This window comes from Gobio gobio (assembly GCF_949357685.1).
Source record: "Gobio gobio genome assembly, chromosome: 14".
Classification (NCBI taxonomy): Eukaryota; Metazoa; Chordata; class Actinopteri; order Cypriniformes; family Gobionidae; genus Gobio; species Gobio gobio.
In genome coordinates, this window is record NC_137107.1 from 49,086,988 (window position 1) to 49,100,377 (window position 13,390).

At 39.9% G+C, this 13,390-nt stretch overlaps 1 protein-coding gene across 3 annotated transcripts in view; it reads right to left on the reverse strand.

The window, feature by feature from the left end:
* Positions 1-13,390, reverse strand: part of LOC307136864 (uncharacterized protein) — a 54,083-nt gene that overhangs the window by 6,359 nt on the left and 34,334 nt on the right. The window contains exons 4-11 of one of the 3 annotated variants that reach the window (XM_079834180.1): positions 11,228-11,977; positions 8,197-8,427; positions 5,723-5,818; positions 5,349-5,492; positions 5,111-5,203; positions 3,442-3,648; positions 2,830-2,934; positions 2,429-2,581 (exon numbers count right to left, since the gene is read on the reverse strand). In XM_079834180.1, the coding sequence (XP_079690306.1) occupies positions 2,429-2,581; positions 2,830-2,934; positions 3,442-3,648; positions 5,111-5,203; positions 5,349-5,492; positions 5,723-5,818; positions 8,197-8,427; positions 11,228-11,977 (1,779 nt within the window). The remainder of the gene's footprint in view (positions 1-2,428; positions 2,582-2,829; positions 2,935-3,441; positions 3,649-5,110; positions 5,204-5,348; positions 5,493-5,722; positions 5,819-8,196; positions 8,428-11,227; positions 11,978-13,390) is intronic. The other 2 variants (XM_079834181.1, XM_079834182.1) reach the window with 2 other exon arrangements.

Sequence of the window (13,390 nt, forward strand, 5' to 3'; positions counted from 1 at the left end):
AATGAGGAGCTCAGTGAGGTGTTCATTCTGGAGGTGGCATGACCTTTGACTCTAGCATGGAGGAAGCCTTTATGACCAAGGTCATTAAATACCAGCCGCTCTTAAACACCATCTCAGAGATCGGTTATCGGGGCAGACTACTGGTGTTCATATTCGGCAGCTTAGGACACACACATAGGCTGGTGGTAAGAGGGCTTCAACAACTTGGGATGCCCAAAAAGAGGGCCAAACGGCTGGCGAAGTCCTGTGCTCTGTCTGCTATCATAGGCAGCCGCCACATATGGAGGAGACGCTGCTACTTATACCCATAACCCCTGAGAGATGTGAAGATCTGTGTGTGTGTGTGTGTGTGTGTGTGTGAAGATCTGTGTGTGCCACTGGGCCATGATTTTGTACATGTAATTTGACTGCACCTATAATGTTTATGTCCCTGTAAATCATTTCTTTCAAGTGGACTTAAATAAATTGTTAAAATGTGTGTGAGTGAGTTTCTGTGAGCATGTGTGTTTATCTGTGAGTGTGTCTCGGTGTGAGTGTGTGTGCGTGTGTGTATCTGTGAGTGCGTGCGAGTCTTGAGTGAGTGTGTTTATCTGGGAGTGTGTGTTAGTGTGTGTGTGAGTGAGTTTATCTGTGAGCATGTGTGTTTATCTGTGAGTGTGTCTCGGTGTGAGTGTGTGAGTGTGAGTGTGAGTGTGAGTGTGAGTGTGAGTGTGAGTGTGAGTGTGAGTGTGAGTGTGAGTGTGAGTGTGAGTGTGAGTGTGAGTGTGTGAGTGTGTGTGTGTGTGTGTGTGTGTGTGTGTGTGTGTGTGTGTGTGTGTGTGTGTGTGTGAGTGCGTGCGAGTCTTGAGTGAGTGTGTTTATCTGGGAGTGTGTGTGTGTGTGTGAGTTTATCTGTGAGTGTGTCTCGGTGTGAGTGTGTGTGTGTGTGTGTATCTGTGAGTGCGTGCAAGTCTTGAGTGAGTGTGTTTATCTGGGAGTGTGTGTTAGTGTGTGTGTGAGTGAGTTTATCTGTGAGCATGTGTGTTTATCTGTGAGTGTGTCTCGGTGTGAGTGTGTGTGTGTGTGTGTATCTGTGAGTGCGTGCAAGTCTTGAGTGAGTGTGTTTATCTGGGAGTGTGTGTTAGTGTGTGTGTGAGTGAGTTTATCTGTGAGCATGTGTGTTTATCTGTGAGTGTGTCTCGGTGTGAGTGTGTGTGTGTGTGTGTGTATCTGTGAGTGCGTGCGAGTCTTGAGTGAGTGTGTTTATCTGGGAGTGTGTGTTAGTGTGTGTGAGTGCGTTTATCTGTGAGTGTATGTGAGCGTCTGCGTGCAAGTTAGATTAGATTAGATTCAACTTTATTGTCATTACACAAGTACAAGTACAAGGCAACGAAATGCAGTTTAGGTCTAACCAGAAGTGCAATAGCAGCAAGTGCAGGATATACAATGGATGCGTAAGTGCAGGACATGGATATGTACTGAATATGTATAAATATAGAGACGTTATTACTATAAACAGAACTGAATTTACAGGTGAATATGTACAGTGAATAAATATACAGATGGCTATTACTATAAACAGAATTTACAGGTGAATATGTACTATGAATACAATATACAGATGGCTATTACTATAAACAGAATTTTACAGATAGAGGTATACAATAATATGCTAGGCTAATATGAGGAATAGCAGTGGATTAGGGTAGTGCAATAAATTATGGACAGAGCTATCCGGAAAAAAAAAAGTGTAAAATGCAGTGGAAAGTGGTTGCATATTACAGTTAGAAGTACAGTGCAAAATGCAAAAAGTCTTGAGTGAGTGTGTTTATCTGGGAGTGTGTGTCTTGGTGTTAGTGTGTGTGAGTGAGTTTATCTGGGAGTGTGTGTGTTTATCTGTGAGTGTGTGTGTGTTTATCTGTGAGTGTGTGTGTTTATCTGTGAGTGTGTGTGTTTATCTGTGAGTGAGTGTGTTTATCTGGGAGTGTGTGTCTTGGTGTTAGTGTGTGTGAGTGAGTTTATCTGGGAGTGTGTGTGTTTATCTGTGAGTGTGTGTGTTTATCTGTGAGTGAGTGTGTTTATCTGGGAGTGTGTGTCTTGGTGTTAGTGTGTGTCTTGGTGTTAGTGTGTGTGAGTGAGTTTATCTGGGAGTGTGTGTCTCGGTGTTAGTGTGTGTGAGTGAGTTTATCTGTGAGTGTGTGTGTTTATCTGTGAGTGTGTGTGTTTATCTGTGAGTGTGTGTGTTTATCTGTGAGTGTGTGTGTTTATCTGTGAGTGTGTGTGTTTATCTGTGAGTGTGTGTGTTTATCTGTGAGTGTGTCTCTCGGTGTGAGTGTGTCATGGTGTGAGTTCATCTGTGAGTGTGTGTGAGAGTCTGCGTGCAAGTCTTGAGTGAGTGTGTGAGTGTGTTTATCTGGGAGTGTGTGTCTCTGTGTTAGTGTGTGTGTACCTCCGTCTCCAGTCTGAAAACAGTATTCCCGAGCTCTAGAGCTTTCTTGGCTTTGTTCTCCTTCTCCAGCTCCAGCTCCTCCAGACTGCGCTCAGTGAGCCACAGTTTCTCCGACATGGTCTGAGCGTGTTGAGTTTGCTTCTCCAGAGCTTCCTACAGACACACAGAATAAAAAAACACAAACAAACGCATTTTAATGATTTCACATTACCTTCACAAAACACACAAAGCTCAGATGAATTAGTCAATTCGATTTATTTCAAGTAATTATTTTCTATGATGATTTTAGTTTTATTTAACGATAATAACCCTGGCATGAATATCTCATTACACACACACTAGCATTTCAAAGTTTGGTGTTGGTAAGATTATTTTAATAATCATCAAATGTTGGTACGCACCTCTGTGTCTTGTATCTTGTTCTTGAGCGTCTGCTGCAGGAAGTTGAAGGCGTATTCTTGAGTATTTGCTTCAACCATCACCTCACGCGCCTCCTTCAGCTCATTCTATACATATACACACACACACACACACACACACACAGACGTCAATCACCTGATCACATGCCTGACCAGCTACGAGGAGAATCATAACACTACAAACTTTCATTAAGTATTCGAAAATACAAAACTGTGAAATTAACGGCTTTAGTGAGGGAAAGAACTACAATCCCATGATGCATTGCAAACAGCCCAATCGTATTAAAAATTATGGGAGGAATATAAAACTACTCATTTTGATATTTTGAGAGTAGAAAGACAGACTCTGTTACGTCATTTGCATTCATGTGAGTGGGCGGAGCTCTCGTTTCAACTCTCTGATTGGTGGATTTTCTGCACAGCATCATGGGTAATGTAGTTCTTCCCCAGGAATTCCGCTGTTAAACGCGATTGTTTTAAAACGAAGCTGAAATAATGTGTGCTGACGACTTGTACCATCAATTAACAACATCGTCGCTCACAGTAGAGCTCATTAAAAATCAGTGTCCCTATGGAGAAGCGCGTGTTCTGCACCTCCATCTTTTTGAAGCGCTCCACCATGACGTTGTTGTTGCTCTCTAACTCGACCATCCGCTCTCTCAGCCGGTTCATCTCGCCCTGCATCTGTGTGTTGGTCCGCAGCAGATCTTCGTTGTTCACCAGCAGACCTCGCATCTCGAAGCGGATCTGATTCCTCTCTTTCTCCAGCTCGATGCTCTCCGCCTCCAGAAACTGGTTCCTCTGCACACACACAGTAAAGCAAGACGTGTTAAAGGTCATCTGCATTTTTAACCAAATCTGATTTTCTCTTTCTGAGAGCAGAACACATCAAGTTAGCATAAGTAGAACATGTAGAAATTCATAAATGCAGTTTGAATGCGTTTTCTGGGCCTGAATATCAATGTTTGCAGTGGCTAATATGCGTTATACTGTAAACACACTTGGGATATCTGGATCATTTATGATCCATTTCCAGTGTGACAAATGAACCAGGAAGCATTGGACTGATCTCAACCAGTGTTCATTTCGTTGACGAATAATTTGTCATAATTTTCGTCAACAACCTTTTTCCACTGATGAAAACGAGACGATGACTAAATAAAAACTAGTGTTGGATGACAAAAACTATGGCGAAAATCTACGGTCATTTTCGTCAACAAATAAAAACAAGACGAAAATGTTAGAGAGGGACGATTAGGGAAGAGATCCAGTCAGAACTGATGTCCTGTGGAAAAGATTGAGTTTGTGCTGATCTAACCGCTGGAAAACACACGCTCACAATCAATCAATAACACACATTTATGCCAGGCAATTGTTTATGAACTAATGCTGATGAATAATGACAGTGTTTCCTTTATGATGTTTATATAGTAATATGTTTTAGACGGTTGTAACAACGCATATTTGATCTCACTCATCTGAACTTGAAGCATTCTGCAACTGCTATAGTAAAGCGCAGACATTTCAAAATAAGAGTCCTGGTGTATTTCGACTTTCGAGCTGGTTTATAATTAAAAGTCACGCATTATATATTCGTTTTTGGTTACACAAACTGTATTTAATTTCATTCCCATTTAATTCATAGTCAGGAGGAAAGACCAGTACTTGACACATATTCAATAAAGTATCAGGGCTATAATAGTTCACTAAAACCATTAAAAAAATATTCATTACTTAAAATTAAATAAATGTTAACTGAGATAAAAAAACTTATTTGAAGCTTTAGCTTTACCTGATATGGCTTACTAACTAAAACAGAAATAGAAAGTTACAAAAACTATATAGATGTTTTTTAAAAAACAAACAAAAAAGTGAATTGAGCTCTTTTGTGTATTTTTAATGTCAAAAACAAAATAATGTCAATATGTGAGTTCAAGTGACAGTCGGTTATGTGATGCTTAAATGCTTAATGTATTACAATTGAACTAAACTCATTAGATTTTAGGAGACTCAATCTACTGTAAAATCTTATGATATTTAGTCGACTAAAACTAGACTAAAACTAAAAACAATTCAGGTGACTAAAATATGACAAACTAAATGGCATTTTAGTCAAAAGACTACGACTAAAACAAAATCAAAATTTGCTGTCAAAATTAACCCTGATCTCAACAAAACACTGAGCAAAACAGTTTGAAATGGTCTTTCCGAGCGATTTCCAGAGGGAAAAGCGCTGGCTGGTGTGTGTGTGTGTGTTACTGACCCTGCGACAGTCGTCCAGCTGTTTGGTCAACTCCTGGACGAAATCCTTCTTGTTGGGCTGGTTGTTTCGTTGCATGAGTTGACTCGGTGTGGCCTTCAGGAGAAACACAGGAGTTCAAAAACTTTTAACTTACTTTTAATTCAAATCTCAAAAATGCATTCCCTTAAGAGAACAGATGTTCTGTGGTTGTGCTGATGATAACACTCGTGTCTCAGTGAAGGGTGTGTGACACACTCACGCTCACGTCTCGTCTGCGCGTCAGACTGTCGTATCCGGGGATTCGCGAGCGCTGGTTCAGAGCCGGACTGTTGATGGGACTCACGCTTCTGTTCAGACCGAAGAGGTTCATCTCAGAGGCGCCGGGTGACATCACTTCCTGTGTCTGACACACACAGTCAAATACATTAAGAACAACAGTCCTGCAGTGTGTCAAATGAAGCTTTAGTTGTATATCATGAAGTCTGGGTTAATATGAAGTCATAAAAGAAGTAGATAATCATTGTTGAAGACAGTTCAGTAGGACATTGAGTGTCTATACACACACACACACACACACACACACAGAGCTGAAGTACATGTTCTGTCCACTAGAGGGACACACACACACACTACCTTAAAATCAGACATCCTGTTCATGGGATTGTAGTCCAATGACAGCGTCGCATACGGACTGTTGAAAACTCTGGAAGGACTATCAAAGCTGCCCATCTGAAAGAACACAAAGACATCACTGTAAACATCATCACTGTAAACATCATCACTGTAAACATCATCACTGTACATGACATCACTGTACATGACATCACTGTACATGACATCACTGTAAACGACATCACTGTACATGACATCACTGTACATGACATCACTGTAAACATCCCTGTACATGACATCACTGTAAACATCACTGTACATGACATCACTGTAAACAACATCACTGTACATGACATCACTGTAAACATCACTGTGCATGACATCACTGTAAACATCCCTGTACATGACATCACTGTACATGACATCACTGTACATGACATCACTGTACATGACATCACTGTACACGACATCACTGTACATGACATCACTGTACACGACATCACTGTACACGACATCACTGTACACGACATCACTGTACACGACATCACTGTACACGACATCACTGTACACGACATCACTGTACACGACATCACTGTACACGACATCACTGTACACGACATCACTGTACACGACATCACTGTACACGACATCACTGTACACGACATCACTGTACACGACATCACTGTACACGACATCACTGTACACGACATCACTGTACACGACATCACTGTACATGACATCACTGTACATGATATCACTGTACACGACATCACTGTACACGACATCACTGTACACGACATCACTGTACACGACATCACTGTACACGACATCACTGTACATGACATCACTGTACATGACATCACTGTACATGACATCACTGTACATGACATCACTGTACATGACATCACTGTACATGATATCACTGTACACGACATCACTGTACACGACATCACTGTACACGATATCACTGTACACGACATCACTGTACACGACATCACTGTACACGACATCACTGTACACGACATCACTGTACACGACATCACTGTAAACATCACTGTACATGACATCACTGTAAACGACATCACTGTAAACATCCCTGTACATGACATCACTGTACATGACATCACTGTACATGACATCACTGTAAACGACATCACTGTAAACATCCCTGTACATGACATCACTGTAATCATCACTGTACATGACATCACTGTACATGACATCACTGTAAACATCATCACTGTACATGACATCACTGTACATGACATCACTGTACATGACATCACTGTACATGACATCACTGTACATGACATCACTGTACATGACATCACTGTACATGACATCACTGTAAACGACATCACTGTACATGACATCACTGTACATGACATCACTGTAATCATCCCTGTACATGACATCACTGTACATGACATCACTGTAAACATCATCACTGTACATGACATCACTGTACATGACATCACTGTAAACATCACTGTACATGACATCACTGTAAACGACATCACTGTAAACATCACTGTACATGACATCACTGTACATGACATCACTCTACATGACATCACTGTACATGACATCACTGTAAACATCACTGTACATGACATCACTGTACATGACATCACTGTAAACATCCCTGTACATGACATCACTGTACATGACATCACTGTACATGACATCACTGTTCATGACATCACTGTACATGACATCACTGTTCATGACATCACTGTACATGACATCACTGTACATGACATCACTGTAAACATCATCACTGTACATGACATCACTGTACATGACATCACTGTAAACATCATCACTGTACATGACATCACTGTACATGACATCACTGTACATGACATCACTGTAAACATCACTGTAAACATCATCACTGTACATGACATCACTGTACATGACATCACTGTACATGACATCACTGTAAACAGCATCACTGTACATGACATCACTGTACATGACATCACTGTACATGACATCACTGTACATGACATCACTGTACATGACATCACTGTAAACGTCATCACTGTACATGACATCACTGTACATGACATCACTGTACATGACATCACTGTACATGACATCACTGTTCATGACATCACTGTACATGACATCACTGTTAGAGGAGGTCAGAATCAGTATAGGTCACTTAAATGGACACCATAATACATGTATAAATGGTAATATTAAAATTTATAATTATAATAGAAGAAAAATAGTTGTACAAAATTGCTGCTTTTATAATTTAGTTTTTTGTTTTTATAATTGTAGTTAAGTTAAACAATGATAAATGCAATAAAATACATTTCATATTTCATTTTATTTTAATTAACATATATTTCAAGCAACACAATTATTTGCTGTTTCATCTGTAGTTTCAGATAATAACCCTGCATGATCTGATTAAACACAATAATCAAACACATTTCTTTAAACAGTGCAGTTCCTCAGCGGGCCAGCAGGAGGACACTCACCCTGTCGGACATGCTGTCCCAGTCCCGGGACGACAGCGACTCCATGGACCCCCGCATGGCTGAGCTGATCCTCCGCAGATTGCTCCCGCCGCCGGCTGAGCCGTTGGAGGCCAGGGAGCCGTTGGAGCCCAGGAAGAGCTGGTACTTTGGGTTGGGCCGGACTTTAGAGGTGGTGGGCTCCTCATCGGACTGAGGGCTGCTGTGCTGCTTCTCACCGTTGTAGTTGGAATGCTGGGAAAGAAAAGAGCGGCGTGAGAGACGATAGTGTTGACCTGTAGTGACCTCAACATCCAAAACACGAGATTACAACAGATCGGACGCGTGCAGTTACACACACTCACAGACGCCACAAACACACACATGCACATCTAAAGCGCTCATGCGCAAGGTTATTATCATCAAAGAAATGAAAGAAATCAATTCAATCAATCAATCAATCAATCAAAAAATCCATCCATCCAAAAATATAATTTAATTTAAATTATAAATCTAAAATAATATAAATAAAATGAATAAAAATGGAAATATAAAAATGACAACTAATATATAATATACAAACTATAAAACTATAAATAAATGAAATGTTAACCAAAAAATTAAATAATTTTTAATCAATCCAACCAATCCATCAATAAAAAATAAAATACAAATCTATCAATCCATCATCAAACATTCTTCAACCCATCAAATAATCATCAAGAATCTATCAAAAACAATCTAATCCATCCATCCATCCATCAATCAATCCTCAAATCAATTCTTCAACCCAACCCATCAAATAATCAATCCATCAATCAATCAAAAAACAAAAATCAATCAATCAAAAAAAAAATTCTCAATCAATCCATCAATCAATTCTTCAAAAAATCAATTCATCAATCAATCAATTCTTCAGTCAATCAATAAAAAAAAAATCAATCCATCTTTCAATCCATCAATCAATCAATTCTTCAATCAATCAATCAATCAACAATTAATCAATCAATCAATTTTTCAATCAATCAATAAATAAATTCTTCAATCAATCAATTCCTCAATCAATCAAAAATCCATTTTTCAATCAATCCATCAATCAATTCTTCAAAAAAATAAATTCTTCAATCAATCAATTCTTCAGTCAATCAAAAAATCACTTTTTCAATCAATCCATCAATCAATTCTTCAAAAAATCAATTCATCATCAATCAATTCTTCAGTCAATCAATAAAAAAAATCAATCCATCTTTCAATCCATCAATCAATTCTTCAATCAATCAATCCATCAATCAACAATTATTCAATCAAGCAATCAATTTTTCAATCAATCAATCAAAAAATAAATTCTTCAATCAATCAATTCTTCAATCAATCAAAAAATAAATTCTTCAATCAATCAATTCTTCAATCAATCAAAAAATATTTCTCAATCAATCCATCAATCAATTCTTCAAAAAATCAATTCATCAATCAATCAATTCTTCAGTCAATCAATTCTTCAATCAATCAATTCTTCAGTCAATCAATTCTTCAGTCAATCAATTCTTCAGTCAATCAATTCTTCAGTCAATCAATTCTTCAGTCAATCAATTCTTCAGTCAATCAATTCTTCAATCAATCATTAAAAAAATCAATCCATCAATCAATCGTTCAATCAATCAATCCTTCAATACATTTTTCAATCAATCAAAAATCCATCAATCCATCATCCAAAAAAAAAAATAATAATAAATTAAATGATAAATCTAAAATAAATCAACAAAATGAGAGTATAATGGTGTGATTAGCGCTGCGAGTGCAGACAGACAGTGTTGGATTGGTTAGTGTCAGGTGACATGAAGCGTGCAGCGGCCAATCAAACGGCTGATGTCAGGCGTGTGGCGTCGCAGTGAAGCAGTGCAGCGGCCAATCAAACGGCTGATGATGTCAGGCGTGTGGCGTCGCAGTGAAGCAGTGCAGCGGCCAATCAAACGGCTGATGATGTCAGGCGTGTGGCGTCGCAGTGAAGCAGTGCAGCGGCCAATCAAACGGCTGATGATGTCAGGCGTGTGGCGTCGCAGTGAAGCAGTGCAGCGGCCAATCAAACGGCTGATGATGTCAGGCGTGTGGCGTCGCAGTGAAGCAGTGCAACGGCCAATCAAACGGCTGATGTCAGGCGTGTGGCGTCGCAGTGCAGCAGTGCAGCGGCCAATCAAACGGCTGATGATGTCAGGCGTGTGGCGTCGCAGTGAAGCAGTGCAGCGGCCAATCAAACGGCTGATGATGTCAGGCGTGTGGCGTCGCAGTGAAGCGTGCAGCGGCCAATCAAACGGCTGATGATGTCAGGCGTGTGGCGTCGCAGTGAAGCAGTGCAGCGGCCAATCAAACGGCTGATGATGTCAGGCGTGTGGCGTCGCAGTGAAGCAGTGCAGCGGCCAATCAAACGGCTGATGATGTCAGGCGTGTGGCGTCGCAGTGAAGCAGTGCAACGGCCAATCAAACGGCTGATGTCAGGCGTGTGGCGTCGCAGTGAAGCAGTGCAGCGGCCAATCAAACGGCTGATGATGTCAGGCGTGTGGCGTCGCAGTGAAGCAGTGCAGCGGCCAATCAAACGGCTGATGATGTCAGGCGTGTGGCGTCGCAGTGAAGCGTGCAGCGGCCAATCAAACGGCTGATGATGTCAGGCGTGTGGCGTCGCAGTGAAGCAGTGCAGCGGCCAATCAAACGGCTGATGATGTCAGGCGTGTGGCGTCGCAGTGAAGCAGTGCAGCGGCCAATCAAACGGCTGATGATGTCAGGCGTGTGGCGTCGCAGTGAAGCAGTGCAGCGGCCAATCAAACGGCTGATGATGTCAGGCGTGTGGCGTCGCAGTGAAGCAGTGCAGCGGCCAATCAAACGGCTGATGATGTCAGGCGTGTGGCGTCGCAGTGAAGCAGTGCAGTGGCCAATCAAACGGCTGATGATGTCAGGCGTGTGGCGTCGCAGTGAAGCAGTGCAGCGGCCAATCAAACGGCTGATGATGTCAGGCGTGTGGCGTCGCAGTGCAGCTGGAGATGGCGTCCGACTCCGGACTTACCGGCCCAGGAACACCCGTCCCGCTCTGAGGCTCTGAGGGGTCAAGGGTCAGCTCTGAGGTCGGCCGTTTCTGCCCTGAGGGGTCAAGGGTCAGCTCTTCTGTTAGTTTCTCTGCGGCGGGGCGTTTCCGCTCTGAGGGGTCAAGGGTCAGCTCTTCTGTTAGTTTCTCTGCGGCGGGATGTTTCCGCTCTGAGGGGTCAAGGGTCAGCTCTGAGGTCGGCTTCTCTGAGGTGGGCCGTTTCCGCTCGGAGGGGTCAAGGGTCAGCTCTGAGGTCGGCTTCTCTGAGGTGGGCCGTTTCCGCTCGGAGGGGTCAAGGGTCAGCTCTTCTGTTAGTTTCTCTGAGGTGGGCCGTTTCCGCTCGGAGGGGTCAAGGGTCAGCTCTGAGGTCGGCTTCTCTGAGATGGGCCGTTTCCGCTCGGAGGGGTCGAGTACTTTGGGATCTGATGAGACCGGGTTCTGGTTCTTCCCTCTTTCTTTGCCCTCATGTCTCATTTTCCCGCTCTCCCGTCCGCTCAAGTCTTGCCTTTTGACCTTCAGCGACCCGAGAGCGCGCGGAGGCGGTGTGTGTGATCCATCGAAGCGGTAAATGAGGTCTTTAACACTCCCTGAGCGCGTGAGATTGGACCTGGAGTTAAGCTCCGCCCTCCTATGGGCCGCCCGGTCCCAGTCCTCGTCCTCCAGGGTGACGCTCCGACCTTTGACCCGCTTCGGGCCGCTCGTGCTGTGTGTGGAGTCTTTGCTCTCGGTTCCCTATAAACACACACACACTCCGTTCTTCTGCTGTTCTGACCAAACATTCCCACCCGAGTTGTGCAACGGTTATATTCCCGTGGGAAAGACATCGCCCGTCTAATGGAAACTGAGTTATGAAATACACAAGCACAGTTTCACCCAGACGGAACATCAACCAAATATTAATCATTTCGCTCTTTCCATAAATCCACAGTTGGCATTACTGCTATCTTCCCCGATAGCCTCATTAGCTGAGCAGTTTGTGTTAGCATGTGAACATCGCTCAATTATACATTCATCATTTGAGAGTTTCAGCCTGAACTCCAGTCTTCTGTTGTGCAAGGGGTTCTGGGTAATATTACACCAAATATCATAGTAAGTATTATCTTATTTAATGTAAAGTAATTAAAAGTGAGGCATTTTCTTTCCATAAAAAACCACAAAGCAAATACATTTATACATATATATACAAATATAGAAAATCTGTGAGTCAAAACAGAATATTATCCATTATGCTTATTTAATTTATATATATTATATTATTTTCACAAATCATATATATACACATAAAACATTTATTTAACATTTAATTTATGGCTATTTTCAAAAAACAATGTATAGATACATATCATATTATATTTATTATATTATATTATTATGCTTATTATATTTAAAAAAAGTTATCTCCTTTTTTAAAATGACTTTCCAAATATATATATAAAAAAATTCAAATACAAAAAATCTGTGATTATTAATGCACCTTTAACATTTAATTTATGCTCATTTTCAAAATACTGTTTATATTATATTTATTATATTATATTATAATACAATATATTGTATTCTATTCTATTATATATTACATTAATTATAATACAAATAATATATACACAACATTTAAATTATGTAATTCATGTCTATTTTCAAAATACTATGATTTATATTAATTATATATTATGTTATATATTTATAACAATAATTATATATATTTTTAGAATTTGTTTAAAAAAATTATATGTATAATTTTCCTTTGAGCAAAGAAAATAATATTTAATTTTATGTAATAGGTATTTATGACATACATATAATATAATTTAATATAATTTAATATATATAACAATATAATATAATTAATATATATATATATACGGTAATAGAATATAATAATTAATATAATATATAATTAATATCATTAAAATAATATAGTATAATTAATATAATAATAATTAATATAATATAGTATAATTAATATAATAATAATTAATATAATAGTATAATTAATTAATATAATTAATATAATATAATTAATATAATTATTAATATAATATAATCATTAATATAATATAATATAATCATTAATATAATATAATATAATATAATATAATATAATATAATATAATATAATATAATATAATATAATATAATATAATA